Source organism: Bombina bombina, unplaced genomic scaffold (assembly GCF_027579735.1).
Source record: "Bombina bombina isolate aBomBom1 unplaced genomic scaffold, aBomBom1.pri scaffold_2108, whole genome shotgun sequence".
NCBI classification, from domain to species: Eukaryota; Metazoa; Chordata; class Amphibia; order Anura; family Bombinatoridae; genus Bombina; species Bombina bombina.
Genome location: NW_026510856.1, coordinates 1 through 27,993, shown reverse-complemented (window position 1 = coordinate 27,993; position 27,993 = coordinate 1). Strand labels below are relative to the sequence as shown.

Below are 27,993 nucleotides of genomic sequence, written 5' to 3'. Positions count from 1 at the left end.
GAATCAAAATGATATAGGTCTGAAATGTACGTATATTTCGAGCAAAGAAAATATTACATTTCTGGATTTGGATATTTATGTAGATGAAAATGGTTTAAATACAAAGAACCATTTAAAAACGGTAGATACCAACAATTCTGTGCATTCTAATAGCTGCCATTTAAATTGGTGGATAAAGAACATACCTAAGGGACAATGCTTACGTATAAGTAAAAACTCTACAAAAATAATAGATTTTGATATGCAGATTAAAGTACTTGAAAAACGCTTAGAGAAGAAGATTGAAACGAAATCTTAACACGTAAGAAATGAAGATTAGGAGATCAAGAAACAGATGTAATGAAAGTTCCCTTTATAACTAATTACAACGGTCACTATAAACAATTAGAGAAGGTATTATATAAACATTGGCCCCAATTCAGATTTGACCCAATCGAATAACACAACCGAAAAACCAACAGTAATTTATAGAAAAGCCAAAAATATGAAAAATCTCTTAGCCTCTAGTGAGTTTAAAAATAAAGATAAATCATTAAAAGATGCAGATCTACATGAGACTATATTATGTGGATTTTTTCCATGCTATAGCTGCAAGGCTTGTGCACATAGCAGTAAAATAAAAAACTACACATCCACAAATACAGGTGAAACGTATAAAATTCATGAGACAATCGGCTGTTATTTACCTTATAAAATGCACCTGCAAGAAACAGTACATAGGTGAGACTACTAAGACTCTCAGAACAAAAATATGAGAACATTTGAACATTATAGAAAAAGGGGACCAAGATACTAGATTATATGACCACGTTAGAACAGTTCATAATAATCGCATACAAGATCTAAAATATTTGGGGGATTTGTAAAATGAAAAAAAAATGGCGTGCGGGTGATTTTGAAAAAATATTATTGAAAAAAGAAAAAAAATAGAAAGGATATATGAGATAAATACACTAAAGGTCTTATAATTGGATTTGAATCCGTTTGTTTTATCATAAGATTTTAAGCTGCAATATTACTATGCATTTCTGATCCATTTATTAAACAAAGAGAGAATTCTAAATTTTATTTCCATATGGAAGATTGAATGATAAACTATAAACCGTTAAAATAATGCATTTAAAAAGTATATTTAAAGTATATGTGTTAACTTTATTTGTCACTTATTAATGTGGTAAAAAATTCATTTTATTTGGTTTAATTTATTGAATGTTGGAAATTAGTCTATAACAGACCTGAATTTTCTGATTCCACCTTAAAGGGAAAGTCAACACTAGAATTGTTGTTGTTTAAAAAGGTAAATAATCCCTTTATTACGCATTCCTCGGTTTTGCATAACCAACACAGTTATAATAATATATGTTTTACCTCTGTAATTACCTTGTATCTATGCCTCTGCAGACTGCCCCCCCTATTTCAGTTCTTTTGACAGACTTGCATTTTTAGCCAATCAGTGCTCACTCCTAGGAGCTTCACGTGCCTGAGCTCAATGTTATCTATATGAAATACATGAACTAACGCCCTCTAGTGGTAAAAAAAAACTGTCAAAATGCTTTCAGATTAGAGGCGGCCTTTAAGGTCTAAGAAATTAGCATATAAATCTCCTAGGTTTAGCTTTCAACTAAGAATACCAAAATAACAAAGCAAAATTGGTAATAAAAGTAAAATGGAAAGTTGTTTAAATTACATGCCCTATTTAAATTATGAAAGTTTTTTTTTTACTTGACTCTCCCTTTAATTTACTCTCATTCTCTGGATTTTATATTAAACATATAAAGATCTCTTTTTAAAGAACTTAAAAGTGGACATCCATAATAGATATATCTTATAGTGACCGTTAACTCAATTTTAGGCCTATTTTTTGGTCATTTAGATATACCCACAGGGTTGTTATTATTATTATCATCAGGTATTTGTAGAGCGCCAACAGGTTCCGCAACGCTATGAACATAGGTGGTATATAAAAATGATTACAGGTATCAAATGGGAATAGAGGGTCCTGCCGAGAGTTGCACTGTTGTAGTCGGCTCTTGTGAAGGTGAACTGCAAACAGCTGGGCTCATAGGTTTACATGCTATGGGGTTTAAGGGGATAGCAGTGGAGATAGGAAGGTTAGTGTAGGTAGTAAGCGTCCCTGAATAGTAGAGTCTTCAGGGAGCACTTGAAGCTTTTAAAACTAGGGGAGATTCTTGTGGAGCGAGGCAGAGAGTTGTTTATAAATAATATTATTTTTGCTTTTCAGCTTTATTAAAGTATAAGATATTCATTTTTTGCTTTTGTTTTCAGTTAATTATATATTGTCCGGTTATTTTACATTTGTCCCCTTATTACTGACAGTGCATTATTACCCAGAGTGTGAGCAGGCGGTGTAATAGAGCTTAAGGGTCCTGTATAGCGCTACACTTTCATTTCTTTTGATGGCAGAGAGGGTTACACCAAGTGATGCATTAAATGGACAATACTAAATTAAAACTATATTCAAATAAAACATTAGCCTGAGAATAATATGCAGGTGCATGTTTTTAAAATTATATTATATTGTTTAAAAATGAAGAAATAATTGTCAAGTTTTATTGTCAATAAAGTAATGGATGACACCAAGTTGTAACCTAGATTAACCTAGTTTTAAAAGCCTGTGGTCATCTACTGAGGCCAGTTAGGGACAGTTATACATGAGATAAACAATCTCACATGGTTGGTCTATAGTCCTCTCGGGGCTTAACATATAAAAATATGAAACCTGTGTTACAAGCGTACAAATCGTCTGATGTATGAGTACGGATACAGAGATGAGCTTATGATACAGAGAGGACAGTAACCATTTTCTCACACTGCAGCTACAGACAATGACAGACAGCATAATAATGTTAGTTTGTGGTTGCTTTATATAAACAGAGCTCAGTATTAATGATTTTATGTAGGTTTTATGAAACAATGAAAAGCACTTTGGTGCATCTGCTGTGACAAAGAAAAGTATCATTTAGTCACTGCCACTGAAAAGAGACAAAACATATGACATACGGGGCATGTCAGGATCAAGGGCCCTATTGTGTGTGCAAAGAATAAACTGCAATATAAACATCGCGGGCAGATCAAATGAAAGGGAAAAAAAAGCTAAAACTCAGTTTGGCTCAGATCTTCCTGAAGCTACATAATCTGTGATAAATACCTGGTACCGAGCACATATAGCACATGCACTACACAAGGTAAGGAAGAAATAGTCTGCATTGTACATACAGAAAAAGTATAATTGCTGTTATAGTTTTAGGTAAGAGGCAGATGATGACAAAAAGGTTACACTTTCCTATGGACCTGCTGCATCGTGCTGTTGCCATGCTCGCTGGGACGCTGGTATCTCTGAACTACCAGTTGCTCTGGTTAGTATTCACATGGTTGTCTGGCTTCAAGGTATAAGCCGCTGTACTGTAAATGTTATTGTTCTAGATATGGATGGATCACATGCTAGCACTGAAGATTCTGTTTCTCACTTCTCAGCCAATAGCAGCAGACCAATACTGGGGAGTATATAAGTAGGAAACCGTTGTCACAACAGTAATGCAACAGCTGCTTTTTTCTGCAAATCTGGGGCTATTACTTTCAAATGCGCCCACAACTAAAACTCGCAACTCCATGTACGTCTTCCTTTTTATAGCTGCTGTTTCAGAGACAGACACTCTATGTAAGAATAGGTATACTATTAACTTTTGTGATATCAAACCCCATAGTGCCGATACAATTCTTATAAACTGTGCATATAAACAATGGAAAACTAAATATGAACATTTGTGCCTTAATTATGGTGCCAGCGCTTTGTAGGGAATCAGTACCCAGCACTGACCTGGGGCAGGTAACGCAAGGAGCAGATGAAAGGTTCAGCTGGGTGTTTGCATCCATCAACTGACCTTTGAAGCTGCTCACCAGACTGTTGACACAAACAGGGATTTTCCAGGTGCACTAAAATACATGCAAGTGATCTTGTTGTTTGGAAATCCCCATCCACAAACAAGGGATACTGTAAACAAGTGTGCACAAACAACACACACCTCTAAGGCTGTATTAGATTACATATCCTAGCTCCACCACTGCAGGAGGTGTCAAGTTATTCAGTACAGGGGGCTTCTTTTCTTTGTGAAGCTTGTCATGTGATCTACTTGTTTAATCATTTGCTAAGTAGAAGAAAATATGAGCTTGCAAGTGAACCCGATATTTACTAATATTCTTCTGCTAAGTCACCTGTAGTGGTGCACAATATACCAGAGCAAAACACTTACGTTTTATCCTAAACTGTCACTAATGGCTGAGAGGGAAATGAGAAACCACATTGTGATATATCGACCTCACTTAGATTCAGAACCACCTTTTTGCCATACGCAGTTTAGTTAAATTGTTACACCTGCTATACTGAGTTATAAGGAATAAATGAGATAATATACAGAAACGTGCACACACACAGATACACATATATAGATATATATATTTGTACAGCTCTTAGTGCGTTGCACTTTCACAAGAATAAATATTGTTCCGAAAAGAGAATGGCACGAGCAGCTGACTTCTTCCACATCCATATGCTACCAAAGCACACCCCTTTTTATTTGTGTATATATATATATATATATATATATATATATATATGTATACACATGCACGCATGCGCGCACACACACACACACATATATATATCAGACATCCCAACCTGCAAAAACTAATTTCAAGGAGGTGGGTTCACCCGCTACTGCGCCGCCGCCACCACCCCCTCTTCCCAGTTATATATTGGACACCTTGAAACCCTAAGTAAGATACAGACTTATCATTAAAGTAGCTTCCTACTAAATTCACATTAAAAAAAAGTAGCTTTATTGCACAACCACATACAACAAACCTATTTTCCAGTGATCGTTCGCTTGTTGAATGCTTAAATATTTTAGAATACGAAGTTTAATTACGTGCAGTAAATAAGGTAGTATTTGTGTTTTTATTTTATTAGAATAAGTGGGGGCTTTTTGGTTACGGATGCTTAGAGGGTTCTATATCGTCCCTGCATTTAAAGGCATTCCTTAAAGAAACACTTTTCCGGATTTGGGCCACATTGGATCATGGTACTTGGAGTTTCAGAGAGATTGCATTCCATTTGTTGGCATCACGGAGCCGCTATTACAATCAGGGAGAGTTGGGATGTCTGATATATATACACATACACACACATATATATACACACACACATACACGCAAGCGCACAAATACATTAATATACAGTAATAACTCAGTAAAGTCATGTAATTCTCATTCAACATTTAAATGACTTGGTGTCATAAAATAAACCTAGTAACTGCAGTGTTTGTATACTAACCTGTCCCAATGATTTATCTTCATATCTACTAAATGGTCAATCATTGGCTTTGTATACTCTAGGAATCCAGCAATAAATACACTGCAGAAATAAAGAACAATTTGTCAGTCAGCAAAGTATTTCTCTCTTCCTGTGCTGAATAAAACATTTGTTGTGAGATATCTGTGTAAGTCAGTGAGCAACAGATACACAAATCATTTTCACTTCCTGCTCATTTCACTTTAAATGGAAAAAGCTTTAATATTTAACTGCTGCACTTTCATATACATAATATAATTGTTTTAGTTCAATTTGCCTTTACAGAACACTGGCCCTGGTGATACATTCTGACAGAGATATAAACGTTTAATTACGTTGTTCTGTTTGTTAATGCAAACACATGTAGTGATGTAGTGATGTATATGCACATGCGCTCACTTACACAAATAGCGCTTTACACATTATATATTTAACATACTAGCAGATACATGTATCAGTATTTCAACACCATTGTGGCACAAACACCAAGCAAACTAATGGCCTTATATATAACCTACAGAACTGGCAAGGCACACTATTTGGCATCTGTTCTTCAGATCACATTGGATCAGGACAAGATGGTGACAAGGCAAATGCAACAGGAGCTAAATATTATTCCCTGGATGCAGCAGAAGCTGTGTATTATTCCCTGGCTGCAGCAGGAGCTGTGTATTATTCACTGGCTGCAGCAACAACTGTGTATTATTCCCTGTCTGCAGCAGGAGCTGTGTATTAATCCCTGGCTGCAGCCGGAGCTGTGTATTATTCCCTGGCTGCATCAGGAGCTGTGTATTATTCCCTGGCTGCAGCAGGAGCTGTGTATTATCCCCTGGCTGCAGCAGGAGCTGTGTATTATCCCCTGGCTGCAGCAGGAGCTGTGTATTATCCCCTGGCTGCAGCAGGAGCTGTGTATTATCCCCTGGCTGCAGCAGGAGCTGTGTATTATCCCCTGGCTGCAGCAGGAGCTGTGTATTATCCCCTGGCTGCAGCAGGAGCTGTGTATTATCCCCTGGCTGCAGCAGGAGCTGTGTATTATCCCCTGGCTGCAGCAGGAGCTGTGTATTATTCCCTGGCTGCAGCAGGAGCTGTGTATTATTCCCTGGCTGCAGCAGGAGCTGTGTATTAATCCCTGGCTGCAGCAGGAGCTGTGTATTATTCCCTGGCTGCAGCAGAAGCTGTGTATTATTCCCTGGCTGCAGCAGAAGCTGTGTATTATTCCCTGGCTGCAGCAGGAGCTGTGTATTATTCCCTGGCTGCAGCAGGAGCTGTGTATTATTCCCTGGCTGCAGCAGGAGCTGTGTATTATTCCCTGGCTGCAGCAGGAGCTGTGTATTATTCCCTGGCTGCAGCAGGAGCTGTGTATTATTCCCTGGCTGTAGCAAGAACTGTGACATATTTATTTTCCTTTAAACAGTACAAGCAGAACACATGACAGACAAACATGCATAATGTGGAGGAGATTACATATTATACCTTATGTTCAGAAAACAGTTTGTCCTGTTACCAACTGAAAAATAGTCAGCAGCTGTTAAGATGTCTATGCCATGTGGAAAAGTTCCCTGTAGGAAGGAGAATATCAGTTAGTGCGTACAGACGTTGCTTATTCTAGGTCTCTAGCTATAGTGCCTTAGCGTTAGCAGTAACAGCAGTTTCATTGTACAACCCATGAGAACAGGCTCCTATACAAATTATACAGCATAACAGACCCTTTTATTTGCAGCAGGCAGAGTTGCTAAATAGGTGTATTATTGGGGAAAGGCAGATTATTACGCAAAATCCCTAGCTGTAGGAGTGCTTTAGCATGCTATATTATTGTTAACATACAAGCGCTAGTGGTGACACCTATAGCTCTCTTCAATAGGTCTCCTAGTAGACCTAGTAATTAAATAGATAGGGAAAGAAGTAGAGAGCGCCCAAGTCAACGAGGTATAGAAAAAGGATGCAGAAAGTGTTTTATTCGAATAGTGCAATATCCCACACACTAGTAGCTAAAAATATATATAATAATGTGTAATAAAAACATATATAAAATAATGTGTAATAAATACATATATATAACAATGTGTAATAAAAACATATATATAACAATGTGTAATAAAAACATATATATAATAATGTGTAATAAAAACATATATATATATAATATGTAATAAAAACATATATATATAATAATGTGTTATAAAAACATATATATAATAATGTGTAATAAAAACATATATATGATAATAGGTAATAAAAACATATATATGATAATATGTAATAAAAACATATATATATATATATATATATATATATATATATAATAATGTGTAATAAAAACAAATATATATATATAATAATGTGTAATAAAAACATATATATAATGTGTAATAAAAACATATATAATAATGTGTAATAAAAACATATATATAATAATGTGTAATAAAAACATATATATAACAATGTGTAATAAAAACATATATATAATAATATGTAATAAAAACATATATATATATATATATATATATATATATATATATATAATAATGTGTAATAAAAACAAATATATATATAATAATGTGTAATAAAAACATATATATAATAATGTGTAATAAAAACATATATATAATAATGTGTAATAAAAACATATATAATAATGTGTAATAAAAACATATATATAATAATGTGTAATAAAAACATATATATAATAATGTGTAATAAAACATATATATGATAATATGTAATAAAAACATATATATGATAATATGTAATAAAAACATATATATATATATATATATAATAATGTGTAAAAAAAACAAATATATATAATAATGTGTAATAAAAACATATATATAATAATGTGTAATAAAAACATATATATATAATAATGTGTAATAAAAACATATATATAATAATGTGTAATAAAAACATATATATGATAATATGTAATAAAAACATATATATATAATAATGTGTAATAAAAACATATATATATTAATGTGTAATAAAAACATATATATGATAATATGTAATAAAAACATATATATGATAATATGTAATAAAAACATATATATATATATATATATATATATATATATATAATAATGTGTAATAAAAACATATATATATATAATGTGTAATAAAAACATATATATATGATAATATGTAATAAAAACATATATATGATAATATGTAATAAAAACATATATATATATATATATATATATATATATATATATATATATATATATATATATAATAATGTGTAATAAAAACAAATATATATATAATAATGTATAATAAAAACATATATATAATATGTAATAAAAACATATATATGATAATATGTAATAAAAACATATATATATATATATATATATATATATAATAATGTGTAATAAAAACAAATATATATATAATAATGTGTAATAAAAACATATATATAATAATGTGTAATAAAAACATATATAATAATGTGTAATAAAAACATATATATATAATAATGTGTAATAAAAACATATATATAATAATATGTAATAAAAACATATATAATAATGTGTAATAAAAACATATATATGATAATATGTAATAAAAACATATATATAATAATGTGTAATAAAAACATATATAATAATGTGTAATAAAAACAAATATATAATAATGTGTAATAAAAACATATATATAATAATATGTAATAAAATCATGGATCCATGAAGTGCATTATTGCAGTTAAAAATACATAATTAAAACAATATCAATGGTAAATAACCTTATAGTACAAGGTAAAATTATGCATATCTAATATGTGCCGTGGCAGTGTATAATTTTTAATGCACAAATGTGACAGTGTGCAATTCCTTAAAAATTGTGGGGGAAAAAAGCAAAGAAAAAAGCAAAAACAAATAAAGATTAAAAAATGGGCTATGTTCAAATTGTCAGACGTAAATAAATATGACAATCACTGAGTGAAAAACAAAATTAAAAGTCAACTTGCTGTGAATTCGTAAGCGGTGTGAAAATCAAATTCAAATCCCTAAAGGTTAATTGATGATCGTCCTGCGTGTCCTAGTTGTTAGATCCCAGTGGATAAATGGTGACGATCCTAAAAGTATCCTGTAAAACAACGAAAACAATAGTGCAAAACAGCTGTAACACCTTGATAGGGTATTAGAAAAAGGCTTACCAGTTTAAGTCAACGCGTTTCAGTCTATGACAACAGGCCTTTATCAAGACTAAAAACTGTGATATACTGGTGGCCTTAAATAGGGGATGGTGAATTGTCATAATGGTATCGTTTGGGCGCCAAATTACATTAGGAACCGCTCTCTGTGTAAATATTTTTTAAAAATACACGTGAGTGAACAAAGGAAGAGGCGGATGCCTATAGTTAAAACTCAGTTGAAACTCTGCCACAATAGTTCACGGAGGTGACAACACTATACGTCACTTCGGTACAAAATTGATGTTGGATTTTAAACATCCACTAGGCAACAATAACCAATAGGAAGAGGGTGGTTCCCAATGTGATTTGGTGCCCAAACGATACCATTATGACAATTCACCATCCCCTATTTAAGGCCACCAGTATATCACAGTTTTTAGTCTTGATAAAGGCCTATTGTTATAGGACTAAACGCGTTGACATAAACTGGTAAACCTTTTTCTAATACCCTATCAAAGTGTTATAGCTGTTTTGCACTATTGTTTTCATTGTTTTACAGGATACTTTTAGGATCGTCACCATTTATCCACTTGGATCTAACAACTAGGACACACAGGACGATCATCAATTAACATTAAGGGATTTGAATTTAATTTTCACACCGCTTACGGATTCACAGCAAGTTGACTTTAAATTTTGTTTTTCACTCTGATTGTCATAGTTATTTACGTCTGACAATTTGGACATATGTTTTTCTACTTTGCACGTTTTGGCACAAGCTCTTGTGCGCTTTCTTCATCTTTTTTTTGTTTTTGCTTTTATCTTTGCTTTTTTTCACAATTTTTAAGGAATTGCACACTGTCACATTTTTGCATTACAAATTATACACTGCCACGGCACATATTAGATTTGCCTCATTTTATCTTGTACTATAAGGTTATTTACCAATTATATTGTTTTTATTATGTATTTTTAACTGCAATAATGCACTTCATGGGTCCATAATTTTACTACACATTATTCTATATATGTTTTTTTACACATTATTATATAATTATTTTTAGCTACTAGTGTGTGGGATATTGCACTATCCGAATAAAAGTAATTTATGCTTACCTGATAAATTGATTTCTTCTATGATACGAGTAGTCCACGGATTCATCCTTTACTTGTGGGATATTATCCTCCTGCTAACAGGAAGTGGCAAAGAGCATCACAGCAGAGCTGTCTACATAGCTCCTCCCTTGACTCCACCCCCCAGCCATTCGACCGAAGGTATAGGAAGAAAAAGGAGAAACTAAAAGGTGCAGAGGTGACTGAAGTTTTAAATAAAAAAATATAATCTGTCTTAAAATGACAGGGCGGGCCATGGACTAGTCGTATCATAGAAGAAATCAATTTATCAGCTAAGCACAAATTTACTTTTCTTCTATAAGATACGACGAGTCCACAGATTCATCCTTTACTTGTGGGATACAATACCAAAGCTACAGGACACGGATGAACGGGAGGGACAAGACAGATGCCTAAACAGAAGGCACCACTGCTTGAAGAACTTTTCTCCCAAAAATAGCCTCTGAAGAAGCAAAAGTATCAAATTTGTAAAATTTGGAAAAGGTATGAAGGGAAAACCAAGTCGCAGCCTTACAAATCTGTTCAACAGAAGCATCGTTTTTAAAAGCCCATGTGGAAGCCACCGTCCTAGTAGAGTGGGCTGTAATCCTTTCAGGAGGCTGCTGTCCAGCAGTCTCGTATGCCAACCGGATGATGCTTTTCAGCCAAAAAGAAAGAGAGGTAGCCGTAGCCTTTTGACCTCTACGTTTTCCAGAATAGACAACAAACAGAGAAGATGTTTGACGGAAATCTTTGGTCGCTTGCAAGTAAAACTTCAAAGCACGAACCACGTCCAAGTTGTGTAACAGACGCTTCTTCTTACGAGAAGGGTTAGGACACAGAGAAGGAACAACAATTTCCTGATTAATATTCTTATTACTAACAACCTTAGGAAGGAATCCAAGTTTGGTACGCAAAACCACCTTATCAGCATGGAAAACAAGATAAGGCGAGTCACATTGCAATGCAGATAGTTCAGAAACTCTTCGAGCCGAAGAGATAGCAACTAAAAACAGAACTTTCCAAGATAGAAGCTTAATATCTATGGAATGCATAGGTTCAAACGGAACCCCTTGAAGAACATTAAGAACTAAATTCAAACTCCATGGCGGAGCAACAGGTTTAAACACAGGCTTGATTCTAACTAAAGACTGACAAAACAACTGAACGTCTGGAACATCTACCAGATGCTTGTGCAGTAAGATTGATAAAGCAGATATCTGTCCCTTTAGGGAACTAGCTGATAACACCTTCTCCAATCCTACTTGGAGAAAGGACAAAATCCTAGGAATCCTGATCTTACTGCATGAGTAGCCTTTGGATTCACACCAATAAAGATATTTACGCCATATATTATGGTAAATTTTCCAAGTGACAGGCTTTCGAGCCTGAATCAAGGTATCTATGACCGACTCAGAGAATCCCCGCTTAGCTAAAATCAAGCATTCAATCTCCAGGCAGTCAGCCGCAGAGAACCTTGATTTGGATGCTGGAACGGACCTTGAATGAGAAGGTCCTGTCTCAGTGGCAGTGTCCACGGTGGTAGAGATGACATTTCCACCAGGTCTGCATACCAAGTCCTGCGTGGCCACGCAGGTGCTATCAAAATCACCGAAGCCCTCTCCTGTTTGATTCTGGCAATCAGACGAGGAAGGAGAGGAAATGGTGGAAACACATAAGCCAGGTTGAACGACCAAGGTACTGCTAGAGCATCTATCAGTACTGCTTGGGGATCCCTTGATCTGGACCCGTAACAAGGAAGTTTGGCATTCTGACGAGATGCCATCAGATCCAATTCCGGTGTGCCCCATTGATGAATCAATTGTGTAAACACCTCCGGATGGAGCTCCCACTCCCCCGGATGAAAAGTCTGACGACTTAGAAAATCCGCTTCCCAGTTCTCCACTCCTGGGATATAGATTGCTGATAGATGGCAAGAGTGAGTCTCTGCCCATCGAATTATTTTGGAAACCTCTATCATCGCTAGAGAACTCTTTGTTCCCCCTTGATGATTGATATATGCTACAGTCGTGATATTGTCCGACTGGAATCTTATGAATCTGGCTGAAGCCAGCTGAGGCCATGCCTGAAGCGCGTTGAATATCGCTCGTTCTAGAATATTTATTGGAAGGAGAGCCTCCTCCTGAGTTCACACACCCTGTGCTTTAAGGGAATTCAAGACTGCACCCCAGCCCAATAAACTGGCGTCCATCGTTACTATGACCCATGCTGGCCTGCGGAAACACATTCCCTGGGACAGATGATCCTGTGACAACCACCAAAGAAGAGAGTCTCTGGTCTCTTGATCCAGATTTATCTGAGGAGATAAATTTGCATAATCCCCATTCCACTGTCTGAGCATGCATAGTTGCAGTGGTCTGAGATGCAAGTGAGCAAATGGAACTATGTCCATTGCCGCTACCATTAGTCCAATTACCTCTATACACTGAGCCACTGACGACCGTGGAATGGAATGAAGTGCTCGGCAGGTGGATAAGATCTTTGATTTTCTGACCTCCGTCAGAAAAATTTTCATGTTTACCAAATCTATCAGAGTTCCCAGGAATGGAACTCTTGTGAGAGGGATAAGTGAACTCTTCTTTACGTTCAACTTCTACCCGTGAGATCTTAGAAAAGCCAACACGATGTCCGTGTGAGATTTGGCTAGTTGGTAAGATGACACATGAATTAATATATTGTCCAGATAAGGCGCCACTGCTATGCCCCGCGGCCTTAGAACCGCTAAAAGGGACCCTAGCACTTTTGTGAAAGTTCTGGGAGCTGTGGCCAACCCGAAGGGAAGAGCCACAAACTGGTAATGCTTGTCCAGGAAGGCGAACCTGAGGAACTGGTGATGATCTTTGTGGATAGGAATGTGAAGATACGCATCCTTCAAATCCACGGTGGTCATATATTGACCCTCCTGGATCATTGGTAAAATAGTCTGAATGGTCTCAATCTTGAAGGATGGGACTCTGAGAAATATGTTTAGGATCTTGAGATCTAAAATCAGTCTGAAGGTTCCCTCTTTTTTGGGAACCACAAACAGATTGGAGTAAAACCCCTGTCCCTGTTCTGCTTTTGGAACTGGGCAGATTACACATATAGTATATAGGTCTTTTACACAGCATAAGAAGGCCTCTCTTTTTGTCTGGTTTACAGAAAACCGTGAAAGATGAAATCTCCCCTTTGGAGGAGAATCTTTGAATTCTAGAAGATACCCCTGGGTCACAATTTCTAATGCCCAGGAATCCTGAACGTCTCTTGCCAAAGCCTGAGCGAAGAGAGAAAGTCTGCCCCCCACTAGATCCGGTCCCAGATCGGGGGCTGCCCCTTAATGCTGTCTTGGTAGCAGCAGCGGGCTTCTTGGCCTGTTTACCTTTATTCCAGGTCTGGTTAGGTCTCCAGACAGACTTGGATTGAGCAAAATTCCCCTCCTGCATTGTGGCAGGAGAGGAGGTAGCGGGACCCCCTTTGAAGTTTTGAAAGGAACAAAAATTATTCTGTTTGGCCCTCATTCTATTTGTCTTATCCTGAGGAAGGGCATGGCCTTTTCCTCCAGTGATATCGGAAATGATCTCCTTCAGTTCAGGCCCGAATAGGGTCTTACCCTTGAAAGGAATAGCTAATAGCTTAGATTTTGATGACACATCAGCAGACCAGGACTTAAGCCATAACGCTCTACGCGCCAAAATGGCAAAACCTGAATTCTTTGCCGCTAATTTAGCCAGTTGAAAAGCGGCACCTGTAATAAAAGAATTAGCTAGCTTGAGAGCCTGAATTCTATCTAAAATCTCATCCAATGGGATCTCAACCTCAAGAGCCTCGAACCAAAAAGAAGCTGCAGTAGTTACAGGAACAATGCATGCTATAGGATGCAGAAGAAAACCCTGATGAATAAATATTTCTTTAGAAGACCCTCTAACTTTTTATCCATAGGATCTTTGAAAGCACAACTGTCCTCAATAGGTATAGTTGTACGCTTAGCTAGGGTAGAAACAGCTCCCTCCACCTTAGGGACCGTCTGCCACAGATCCCGAATGGTGTCAGATATGGGAAACATTTTCTTAAAAGTAGGAGGGGGAGAGAACGGAATGCCTGGTCTATCCCATTCCTTAGTAACAATGTCCGAAATCCTCTTAGGGACTGGAAAAACATTAGTGTAACAAGGAACCTCTAGATATCTATCCATTTTACACAATTTCTCTGGAGGAATTACAATAGGGTCATAGTCATCCAGAGTCGCTAAAACCTCCCTGAGTAACAAGCGGAGGTGTTCAAGCTTAAACTTACAAGCCGTCATATCTGAGTCTGTTTGAGGGAACATCTTTCCTGAATCAGAAAGCTCTCCCTCAGACAGCAATTCCCCTACCCCCAATTCAGAGCATTGTGAGGGTACATCGGAGATGGCTAATAAAGCGTCAGAGGGCTCAGCATTTACTCTCATACCGGACCTACTGCACTTCCCCTGCAAACCAGGCAGTTTAGATAATACCTCTGTGAGGGTAGTAGACATAACTGCGGCCATATCTTGCAGGGTGAAAGAATTAGACGCACTAGAAGTACTTGGCGTCGCTTGTGCAGGCATGAAAGATTGTGACACTTCGGGAGAAGTAGATGGCAAAACCTGATTCTCTTCTGACTGAGAATCATCCTGCAACATACTTTTATCAGCTAAAATATGTTCATGCAATGTAAGGCCCTTTCAGTACATGAGGGACACATTTTAAGTGGGGGTTCCACAATGGCTTCTAAACACATGGAACATTGGCTTTCCTCAATGTCAGACATGTTAAACAGGCTAGTAATGACCACAAACAGGCTTGAAAACACTTTATTTAGTGAAAAAATAACAATCTTAAAAAACGGGTACTGCGCCTTTAAGAGAAAAAAGCATACAATTTTTCCAAAACTGCTTAAAAACAAATTGTCCCAATTTTATGGTAGAAGCATCCCAATTCTGCAGCTAAGTTTGCCCCACAAGGAAAGGAATATTTAACCCTTACAGGAAAAAACGGAAAAATGCAAAACGTTCATTTCAATAAAAAGCACCCCCTGCACCTCGCCACAGCTCTGCTGTGGCGCTTACCTGCCCTCAGGGGTCTGTCAAACCGGGTTAAACCTTTGTTTTGGCCCAATAAAGCTCACAAAGGCCTGCCGATCTGGAGCTTGCTTGAGAAAAACAACTGTGCAACTGAGGCCCCGCCCATCTCACTCGATGCCTCACAGCCCAACTTAACCGCACCAGAGCGGTCTAAAAACCTAGCCATGTGGGTTCATAAACCCAGAAATGAAGCCATGTGTACCCTCTTAAATAAAGCATAAAAACGTCTCCTTTAAAAACGTTAACTGTACTCCCAAACATGTAAACGTTTGCCCACAAACATTCATACATCAGTGTCAACCATTTTTATATAGCCCATATATGCAAGCTCAGTAATACCCCTCTTTATACTTTAGGATTACTGCTTACCCTCTCCCTCATGGGGATACTGTCAGCCAATTCTGAAATAACACAGTCTCTCCAGAAAAAAATGACTGAACATACCTCACTGCTTATAGCATGAAAACGTTCCTCACACTGAAGTTTCTTAAGTACTCCTCAGCCATTCTGTGGGAACTGCTCTGGATCTTAGTGACAACTGCTAAGATCATCAGCCTCCAGGCAGAAGTCTTCATCCATCTGCTGCCTGAGGGAAAATAGTACACACCGGTACTATTTAAAATAAAAAACTCTTGCTTGAAGAAAATAAAAACTAACATTTTATCACCTCTTTCACTTTACCCTTCCTAGTACTTAGAGTAGGCAAAGAGAATGACTGGGGGTGGAGTTAAGGGAGGAGCTATATAGACAGATCTGCTGTGGTGCTCTTTCCCACTTCGCGTTAGCAGGAGGATAATATCCCACAAGTAAAGGATGAATCTGTGGACTCGTCGTATCTTATAGAAGAAAACACTTTCTGCATCCTTTTTCTATACCTCGTTGAGTCACCTTAGCCTTTAACGTAGGCGCTCTCTACTTCTTTCCTCCTGCTATATTATTATAAGGTAATGTAGGTTATCACACAAAAAACCCTTTTACAACATGAAGTATGTATGCTGTGTGACTTGTGGGCAAGGCATTTTATTACCCAGAATCCTTGGCTGGGAGACATGTACACAGTATAATTATGGAAAAAGATGGAGCAGAGTATGCTGTGTGAATATAAAGGTAGGTTATTACCCAGAATCCTTGGGTGCAGGGGAACTCCGTATGTTGTGTGACTATAAAAAAAAGGTAGGTTATTGCCCTAATTCCTTGGGTATAGGAGGAGCTCAGTATGTTGTGTGACTATTAGATAAGGTAAGTTATTGCCCTAATTCCTTGGGTATAGGAGGAGCTCAGTATGTTGTTTGAAAGAGATGTAGGTTATTACCCTTATTCCTTGGGTGTAGAGGCAGCTCAGTAAGTTGCGTGACTATGAGATAAGGTAGGTTATTACCCTGATTCCTTCGGTACAGGGGGGCTCAGTATGTTGTGTGAATATGAGATAAGGTAGGTTATTACCCTGATTCCTTCGGTACAGGGGGGCTCAGTATGTTGTGTGAATATGAGATAAGGTAGGTTATTACCCTGATTCCTTCGGTACAGGGGGGCTCAGTATGTTGTGTGACTATGAGATAAGGAAGGTTATTACCCTGATTCCTTGGGTATAGGGGGGCTCAGTAAGTTGTGTGACTATGAGATAAGGTAGGTTATTACCCTGATTCCTTGGGTATAAGGGGGCTCAGTATGCTGTGTGACTATGAGATGAGGTAGGATATTACTCGGATTCCTTGGGTATAGGGGAGATCAGTATGTTGTGTGAATAATAGATTAGGTAGGTTATTACCCTGATTTCTTGGGTATAGGGAGCTCAGTATGTTGTGTGACTATGAGATAAGGTAGGTTATTACCCTGATTTCTTGGGTATGGGAGGAGCTCAGTATGTTGTGTGACTATGAGATAAGGTAAGTTATAACCCTGATTTCTTGGGTATAGGGAGCTCAGTATGTTGTGTGAATATGAGATAAGGTAGGTTATTACCCTGATTCCTTCGGTACAGGGGGGCTCAGTATGTTGTGTGACTATGAGATAAGGTAGGTTATTACCCTGATTTATTGGGTATAGGGAGCTCAGTATGTTGTGTGACTATGCGATAAGGTAGGTAATTACCCTGATTTCTTGGGTATAGGGGGGGTCTCAGTATGTTGTGTGACTGAGATAAGGTAGGTTGTTACCCTGATTCCTTGGGTATAAGAGAAGCTCTGTATGCTGTGTGACTATAAAATAAGGTAGGTTATTACCCTGATTCCTTGGGTATAGGGGAGCTCAGTATGTTGTGTTAATATGAGATAAGGTAATTACCCCGATTCATTGGGTGTAGGTGGAGCTCAGTATGTTGTGTGACTATGAGATAAGGAAGGTTATTACCCTGATTTATTAGGTATAGGGGAGCTCAGTGTGCTGTGTGACTATGAGATAAGGTAGGACTAGGTTATTACCCTGACTCCTTGGGTATAGGGGAGCTCAGTATGTTGTGTTAATATGAGATAAGGTAATTACCCCGATTCATTGGGTGTAGGTGGAGCTCAGTATGTTGTGTGACTATGAGATAAGGAAGGTTATTACCCTGATTTATTGGGTATATGGGGAGCTCAGTGTGCTGTAAGACTATGAGATAAGGTAGGTTATTACCCTGACTCCTTGGGTATAGGGGAGCTCAGTATGCTGTAAGACTATGAGATAAGGTAGGTTATTACCCTGATTCCTTGGGTATAGGGGAGCTCAGTATGCTGTGTGAATATAAGATAAGGTAGGTTATTACCCTGATTTCTTGGGTATAGGGAGCTCAGTATGTTGTGTGACTATGAGATAAGGTAGGTTATTACCCTGATTCCTTTGGATATAGGTGGGGGGCTTAGTATGTTGTGTGACTATGAGATAAGGTAGGTTATTACCCTGATTCCTTTGGATATAGGTGGGGGGCTTAGTATGCTGTGTGACTATGAGATAAGGTAGGTTATAACTCAGATTCCTTGGGTGTAGGAGGAGCTCAATAGGTTGTGTGACTATGAGATAAGGCAGGTAATTACCCTGATTTCTTGGGTATAGGAGGGGCTCAGTATGTTGTGTGACTGAGATAAGGTAGGTTGTTACCCTGATTCCTTGGGTATAAGAGAAGCTCAGTATGTTGTGTGACTATGAGATAAGGTAGGTTATTACCCAGATTTCTTGGGTATAGGGGGGGCTCAGTATGTTGTGTGACTATGAGATAAGGTAGGTTATTACCCTGATTCCTTGGGTAAAGGAGAGCTCAGTATGATGTGTGACTATGCGATAAGGTAGGTAATTACCCTGATTTCTTGGGTATAGGGGGGGCTCAGTATGTTGTGTGACTATGAGATAAGATAGGTTATTACCCTGATTCCTTGGGTAAAGGAGAGCTCAGTATGATGTGTGACTATGCGATAAGGTAGGTAATTACCCTTATTTCTTGGGTATAGGGGGGGCTCAGTATGTTGTGTGACTGAGATAAGGTAGGTTGTTACCCTGATTCCTTGGGTATAAGAGAAGCTCTCTATGCTGTGTGACCATGAGATAAGGTAAGTTATTACCCTGATTCCTTGGGTATAGAGGGGCTCAGTATGTTGTGTGACTATGAGATAAGGTAGGTAATTACCCTGATTTCTTGGGTATAGGGGGGGCTCAGTATGTTGTGTGACTGAGATAAGGTAGGTTGTTACCCTGATTCCTTGGGTATAAGAGAAGCTCTGTATGCTGTGTGACTATAAGATAAGGTAGGTTATTACCCTGATTCCTTGAGTATAGGGGAGCTCAGTATGTTGTGTTAATATGAGATAAGGTAATTACCCCGATTCATTGGGTGTAGGTGGAGCTTAGTATGTTGTGTGACTATGAGATAAGGTAGGTTATTACCCCGATTCCTTGGGTACAGGGGGGCTCAGTATGTTGTGTGAATATGAGATAAGGTAGGCTATTACCCTGATTCCTTTGGTATAGAGGAGCTCAGTATGTTGTGTGAATATGAGATAAGGTAGGTTATTACCCTGATTCCTTGGGTATAGGGGGGCTCAGTATGTTGTGTGAATATGAGATAAGGTAGGTTATTACCCTGATTCCTTGGGTATAGGGGGGCTCAGTATGTTGTGTGAATATGAGATAAGGTAGGCTATTACCCTGATTCCTTTGGTATAGAGGAGCTCAGTATGTTGTGTGAATATGAGATAAGGTAGGTTATTACCCTGATTCCTTGGGTATAGGGGGGCTCAGTATGTTGTGTGAATATGAGATAAGGTAGGTTATTACCCTGATTCCTTGGGTATAGGGGGGCTCAGTATGTTGTGTGAATATCAGATAAGGTAGGTTATTATCCTGATTCCTTGGGTATAGGTGGGCTCAGTATGTTGTGTGAATATGAGATAAGGTAGGTTATTACCCTGATTCTTTGGGTATAGGGGGGCTCAGTATGTTTTGTGAATATGAGATAAGGTAGGTTATTACCCTGATTCCTTGGGTATAGGGGAGCTCAGTATCTTGTGTGAATATGAGATAAGGTAGGTTATTACCCTGATTCCTTGGGTATTGGGGGGCTCAGTATGTTGTGTGAATATGAGATAAGGTAGGTTATTACCCTGATTCCTTGGGTATAGGGGGGCTCAGTATGTTTTGTGAATATGAGATAAGGTAGGTTATTACCCTGATTCCTTTGGTATAGGGGAGCTCAGTATTTTGTGTGAATATGAGATAAGGTAGGTTATTACCCTGATTCCTTGGGTAAAGGAGGAGCTCAGTATCTTGTGTGAATATGAGATAAGGTAGGCTATTACCCTGATTCCTTGGGTATAGGGGGGCTCAGTATGTTGTGTGACTGAGATAAGGAAGGTAATTACCCTGATTCCTTGGGTATAGGGGGGCTCAGTATGTTGTGTGAATATGAGATAAGGTAGGTTATTACCCTGACTCCTTGGGTATAGGGGAGCTCAGTATGTTGTGTGAATATGAGATAAGGTAGGTTATTACCCTGATTCCTTGGGTATAGGAGGAGCTCAGTATGTTGTGTGAATATGAGATAAGGTAGGTTATTACCCTGACTCCTTGGGTATAGGGGAGCTCAGTATGTTATGTGAATATGAGATAAGGTAGGTTATTACCCTGATTCCTTGGGTATAGGAGGAGCTCAGTATGTTGTGTGAATATGAGATAAGGTAGTTTATTACCCTGATTCCTTGGGTATAGGAGGAGCTCAGTATGTTGTGTGAATATGAGATAAGGTAGGTTATTACCCTGATTCCTTTGGTACAGGGGGGTTCAGTATGTTGTGTGACTATGAGAAGGTAGGTTATTACCCTGATTCCTTGGGTGTAAGAGGAGGTTATTACACAGATTCCCTAAGTGTAATGAGAGTTCAGTATGCTCAGTACTGGGATGTGAATAACTATGACATTCTATTTTCTCACATGTATTCCATATATCATATTTAAGCAGAATTGTTTGAATTGCTGTCCACCAGCACAGTTGGGGTTAAATGACAAAGAAAGTTACAGTACCTGCCTCCCCACATTCTCTTGGAATGCCGCCTGGAGAAAAGAAAAGAACAAACAAATTGAAATGAGAAGTCTCAGCTTATAACCAAAACAAACAGGCTGCAGTATAAATGACCCATGGCTTTACATTCTGAAATAAAGTATTCATTGTGTACAGAACCCAGCCTGCGGGGCTATTTGTCACTGCCATGGCAGCATCACAAGAAATACTGGTGCGAGCAGGTGTGTGCGCTGTAAAGGGGAAGTGTGCACAGAAAATCACCTGCACCCATACATACGGTACCACAGGTGTCATGGTGCAGACCGTGCTGCCAGCTGCAGAGACTTGATTAACTCTTTTACTGCCAAAAACTACGGCTCTACAATTAAACTATATGACATTGCTCAAACCTATTTACAAGCTGCCATGAGTAAATAATGTAAAGTTATTTAAAAAGGGACAAAGCTGTAAAAGTAATAAAAAAAAAAGCTTTCCAATGTAATTATATTATCAAATTTGCTTCATTCTCATGGTATTCTTTGCTGAAGAGCATATCTAGGGTAGGCTAAGGATTACATAGCAGCAGTGTTGAAAACAATGTTTGTAACAATGCTATACATACAGTGCACACACATATTCATGTTCTAATGGAAAGCTCAATTTCAACAAAGGAGTCTTCTGCTCTCATGAGATTAGTACATTCATAAACTCTCTCTCCCTGCACCACTTCCCAAAGGCACTCTCATATTATGTCACTCTCTCTCTTGCTATTACTAGCTGCTGGTGATATCTCCCCCAATCCTGGTCCCATACAAATTGCTAATCTGATCCACCTGCATATGCCCCACCAGACTCCAAGAAACCAGAACTCTGGAAACCTAACTCTAATTCCTTGTGTATCCAAATTCAACACCCCCTTCACTTGCGCACTCTGGAACTCTCACTGTCTGCAACAGGCTCACTTCTATCCATGACCTCTTCATCAACCATTCACTAAAGCTTCTGACTCGCTCCCTCAGACACAGATTCCTCTGCTGTACTCTCACTGTCTGCAACAGGCTCACTTCTATCCATGACCTCTTCATCAACCATTCACTAAAGCTTCTGACTCGCTCCCTCAGACACAGATTCCTCTGCTGTACTCTCACTGTCTGCAACAGGCTCACTTCTATCCATGACCTCTTCATCAACTATTCACTAAAGCTTCTGACTCGCTCCCTCAGACACAGATTCCTCTGCTGTACTCTCACTGTCTGCAACAGGCTCACTTCTATCCATGACCTCTTCATCAACCATTCACTAAAGCTTCTGACTCGCTCCCTCAGACACAGATTCCTCTGCTGTACTCTCACTGTCTGCAACAGGCTCACTTCTATCCATGACCTCTTCATCAACTATTCACTAAAGCTTCTGATTCGCTCCCTCAGACACAGATTCCTCTGCTGTACTCTCACTGTCTGCAACAGGCTCACTTCTATCCATGACCTCTTCATCAACCATTCACTAAAGCTTCTGACTCGCTCCCTCAGACACAGATTCCTCTGCTGTACTCTCACTGTCTGCAACAGGCTCACTTCTATCCATGACCTCTTCATCAACCATTCACTAAAGCTTCTGACTCGCTCCCTCAGACACAGATTCCTCTGCTGTACTCTCACTGTCTGCAACAGGCTCACTTCTATCCATGACCTCTTCATCAACCATTCACTAAAGCTTCTGACTCGCTCCCTCAGACACAGATTCCTCTGCTGTACTCTCACTGTCTGCAACAGGCTCACTTCTATCCATGACCTCTTCATCAACCATTCACTAAAGCTTCTGACTCGCTCCCTCAGACACAGATTCCTCTGCATTACTCTCACATGAGGTTCTCCACATCAGCCACACTCCAAGGCCTGGAAACAGACAAGGAGGTGGTGTAGATATGTCACTTCCCTCTCATTGCACCTCTCAGCAAATATAACCCATCTCTTCCCTCGCATTTTCTTCCATCAAAACCCTCATGATTCGCTTATTCTTTCCCCTCTCTCTATGCATATATCATCCCCCTGGTTCCTCAACTCCATTTCATGATCACTGTGCTGTCTGCTTACCTTATTTCCTCTTATTAAACACTCTGCACTCATCCCTGGGGATTTGAAATTCCCTCCAATTTACAAAAATGGACACTACCTTGATCTGATCTTCAACTATCGATACAAATCACTCACATCTCACAAATTCCCCTTTTGCTCAATCTGACCATCTCCTCACTTGTAGCATCACATCACTCCCTACTACTCTCCCACTAACTAACCCCAACACCCTATTCCTCAGTAGCAAAAAGTCTTTAGATCTCCAACATCTCAAACTCCCTCAAACCTTTGCTCTCATCCATCTCCTCTCTTTCCTATACAGACCAATCAATCTGTCACTACAACTCCACTCTTACATCAGTCTTTGACAATTTGGTCCCTCCTACTACAGGTCACAAAGCACACACTCATCCTCAGCACTGGTATACTCCTCTGACATGCAACCTACACAAACATTCCCACACTGCAGAGTTAAATTGGCAAGTCTTGCTGATCATCATTCTTCAAGTTGATCTTGCACTCTTACTACTCTGCCCTTAACCTCTCTAAGCAAGATTTTTACTCATATGTCTACTCTTTCTTCAAACCCAAAACATCTGTTTTCCGCTCTCCGCCCACACCACCTCCTATTATCACTTCTCTCTCAGCTCAAGATTTACTAGCCACTTTAACAACAAAATGAAATCTCTCACCACACTAGCAAACTTCAACCCCCTCAACTATTCCCCTACATCCAAAACCTGCATAGCCACAACAACTCCTGTGCCCCTGTTAGTGAGGATAAAGTTCCTGCCCTTATATCATCCTCCCACCGTACTACCTGTCCTCTTGATCCCATCACTCACAGCTACTGATCTTTCTCTCCTACTCTTACTCCTATCCTCACACATATTTTCAATATATCCCTCAGCACTGGTATATTTCCATGATTAAATGTGCACCTATGCTCAAAAATACTTTTCTCGATCCAACTCCCCCTTCCAACTACTGCCCTAATTCATTACTCCCCTTGACTCAAAAATGATGGAAAAAATAGTATTTAGGCATCACATTTCTTCATGCCAAACTCCCTCCTTGATCTATTGCAATCCAGAGTGTCCCCCCAACATTTTCACAAAGACTGCACCTGCAAGACCTACTAACAGCAAAATCTAAAGGTCATTTCTCTCTGTTAATCGTCACTGATCTTTCTGCAGCCATTGATAGTGTTGCTCTCATGGTTCTCCTGCTACCTCTATAACAGTACATCTAGTGCCTTTACTGCTGTTGGGAAACCACAAGGCTCTGTTCTTGACCCCCTTATCTTGTCAATCTACACAATACATTTAGGTTCCTTAAAGGGACAGTTAACACCAACATTTTTATTGTTTAAAAAGATAGATAACACCTTTACTAACGATTCCTCAGCTTTGCACAACCAACATTGTTATATTAATATATTTTATAACATTCAAATCTCTACATTTCTGCCCGTTTCTAAGCCACTATAGACCGCCTCTTAATCACATGCTTTTTTTATTTGCTTTTCAGAACAACAAGAGACTGCTAATAGATGTGGTCCATCTCATACAAAATACCCTCATAAAACAGAGGGAAAGTACACCATAGCGCTGTAAAAGCTATAGTTTAGAGGACATCATATGGCAAAATATATTACATAGAAATATAAATTGGAACAAAGTAATATTTAATCGGAAACAAATATGCAACATAAAAACAAAAACTGGTAAAGTGTAGCTTCCAATAAAAACCAGTTAAAAATAAATGACATACATAAGTTAAAATCGTACAGGTTAAAAGTCCCCCGCTGGAGCTTCTATCCCCTATCCTTACATGGACTTTTAATAACGTCCCACAGATTTCAGTATCATTTAAAGGAATAGTCTAGTCAAAATGATTCAGATAGAGCAGCAATTTTAAGCAACTTTCTAATTTACTCTCTTTGTTCTCTTGCTATCTTTATTTGATCGTAAGTTTAGAAGCCGGACCATTTTTGGTTCAGGACCTGGGTAGCACTTGCTGATTGGTGGCTACATTTAGACACCAATCAGAAAATGCTACCCAGGTTCTGAACCAAAAATAGGCCGGCTCCTATGCTTACATTCTTGCTTTTTCAAATAAAGATACAAAGAAAACGAAGAAAAAAATCATAATAGGAGTCAATTAAAAAGTTGCTCAAAATTGCATGCTCTGTCTGAATCATGCAAGTTTAATTTTGACTAGACTATTTCTTTAAATACTGCTGACACCCAAATCTACCTCTCTGCACCAGAAATATACCCTTCCTTGCTAACTCACTTAACTAACTGTCCGCTCACTACCTTAAAGGGATATGAAACACAATTTTTTTCTTTAATGATGTCAGGATGCCAGGAATCACACTGAGACGAGAAGTGCAAAAATAATCACACCTTTATTAATAGCAAAAAATAATAAAAAGTCCACAAAACAAATAAGCCAGGAATCAAAACCAGAGCTGGTAGTCAGACGAGCCGAGTCAGGAGCCAAAGCGAATAGTCAGACGAGCCGAGTCAGGAGCCAAAGCGAGAAGTCAGACGAGCCAGAATCAGGAACAAGGAGAACAGCAAAGTCAGGAACAAGCCAGGGATCAGGAACCAGGAGGGACGTCAGACAGCCAGGTAATACACAGGAGCTCTCACAAACAGGTCTGAGACAACGCAAGGGCAAAGCATACTGAACAGAGGCCCTTTAAATAATAAGTGATGACATCACAATTCTGAGACTGCACCCTGTCTCACACGGATGATGTACACCAGTCTGGCCAAAAAAGGAAGTGCAGGAAATGAGCATCACACAGTATGCACCAAAGTCAGCAAGAAAGGTGAGTAAAATGGCTGCCAGCAGCACATGGCAAACACAGCAGGGAAAAAACCCTGACAGTGCCCTTCCCTCAATGACCCCTCCCCCGTGGTAGGATAAAAGGCTTATTGGGGAAACTAGCATGGAAGACACGGAGGAGGGCGGGAGCATGAACATCAGAGGAGGGAACCCATGAACGATCCTCCGGACTGTAGCCCCTCCAGTGAACCAAATATTGTATGCGGCCCCTGGACATACGAGAGTCAATGATGCTGCTGACCTCATACTCCTCATGGTTGTCAACAAAAATAGGAAAGGGACGAGGCAACACAGTGGTAAACTGATTACAAACCAATGGTTACAAAAGGGAGACATGAAAAACATTGGAGATGCGCATTGCAGGAGGTAGGTCAAGAGCGTAGGCCACAGGATTGACCCGTCGGAGTATTTGAAAAGGACCAACATAACGGGGAGCCAGTTTATTGGAAGGAACACGAAGGTTCAAGTTGCAGGAGGACAGCCAAACTCTCTCAACAACCTGGTAGGAAGGCACAAGCAGACGCCTACGATCAGCCTGGAACTTTTGGCGCTGCATTGAACGATGAAGACAATCCTGAATCTGCACCCACGTGGAACGGAGTTGCCGGAGATGATCCTCCAAAGCCGGAATACCATTAGACATGAATGAATTGGGCAACAAGGATGGTTGAAACTATAACTATATAATAACTTGGAGGAAGCATTAATAGTACTATTACGAGCAAACTCTGCCCAAGGTAACAGTTCAGACCAATTATTGTGGTGATCTGAGACATAGCAATGGAGGAACTGTTCCAGAGCTTGATTAGACCGTTCTGCAGCCCCATTGGATTGAGGGTGATATGCAGAGGAGAAGGAAAGCTGGATCTCGATTTGAGCACAAAAGGAATGCCGAAATCTGGAGACAAACTGGCTACCCCGGTCCCACACTATCTCCTTGGGTAACCCATGTAAACGGAAGAGCTCCTGGGCAAAAACTGAAGCAAGCTCCTGAGCGGTAGGCAACTTCTTCAAGGGAATGCAATGTGAAATTTTAGAAACACGGTCAACCACCATAAGGATAAGTCCATGGAAAGATGTGTCCAAGGACGCTCACCATAGGCAATAGGTTGAAGAGGACCCACAGGAAGACGTCGAGGTGTCTTATTCTGTGCACAAACTGAGCAGGAGGCAACATACGCAGCAACATCAGAACAAAGACCTGGCCACAGAATTGTCGAGTGACAGACAAAATCATTTGGTTCTCGCCTGGGTGACCTGCGGCTTTAGGATAGTGGTAAGTGTGCAAAAGTTTAGTTTGAAGATTCTCAAGAACAAAACATTTACCACTAGGTTTCTCAGGAGGTGCATTGGTTTGTGCGGCCAGGATCTCCTCCCCCAAGGTAGAAGTCAAATTAGTACGTATGGTAGCCAAAATATGGTCAGGAGGTATAACTGGAGTAGGTACTGACTCCTCCTTGGACAGAGGCGAAAATTGTCGAGAGAGGGCATCAGCCCTAACATTCTTACTACCAGACAGGTAGGAGACCACATAATTAAACCGAGACAAAAATAGCACCCATCTGGCCTGTCGGGGCAACATACATTTTGCTTCAGATAGATAAGTTAAATTCTTGTGGTCACTAAAAATGAGCACTGGCACGCTAGTACCCTCAAGAAGATGCCTCCATTCCTTGAGTGCCAAAATTATGGCCAGTAATTCCCTGTCGCCAATTTCATAATTGAACTCCGCTGGAGACAATTTCTTAGAAAAGAAACCTCACGGATGCAAGGAACCGTCAGGCGTAGGACGTTGAGACAAGAGGACACCTACTCCAGTCTCAGACGCATCGACCTCAAGAACGAAAGGCAGGACAGGGTTAGGATGAGC

General features: G+C 39.1%; 1 protein-coding gene across 1 annotated transcript in view; it reads right to left on the bottom strand.

Annotated features, from left to right (window-relative positions):
* Nucleotides 1–21,242, bottom strand: part of LOC128643496 (tubulin-specific chaperone D-like) — a gene marked incomplete at both ends in the record, with an annotated part of 32,638 nt that extends 11,396 nt beyond the window's left edge. Inside the window, 3 exons of the mRNA XM_053696342.1 lie at nucleotides 5,351–5,431; nucleotides 6,842–6,927; nucleotides 21,213–21,242. Of these exons, the coding sequence (XP_053552317.1) occupies nucleotides 5,351–5,431; nucleotides 6,842–6,927; nucleotides 21,213–21,242 (197 nt within the window). The remainder of the gene's footprint in view (nucleotides 1–5,350; nucleotides 5,432–6,841; nucleotides 6,928–21,212) is intronic.
* Between the last annotated feature and the right edge of the window lie 6,751 nt (nucleotides 21,243–27,993).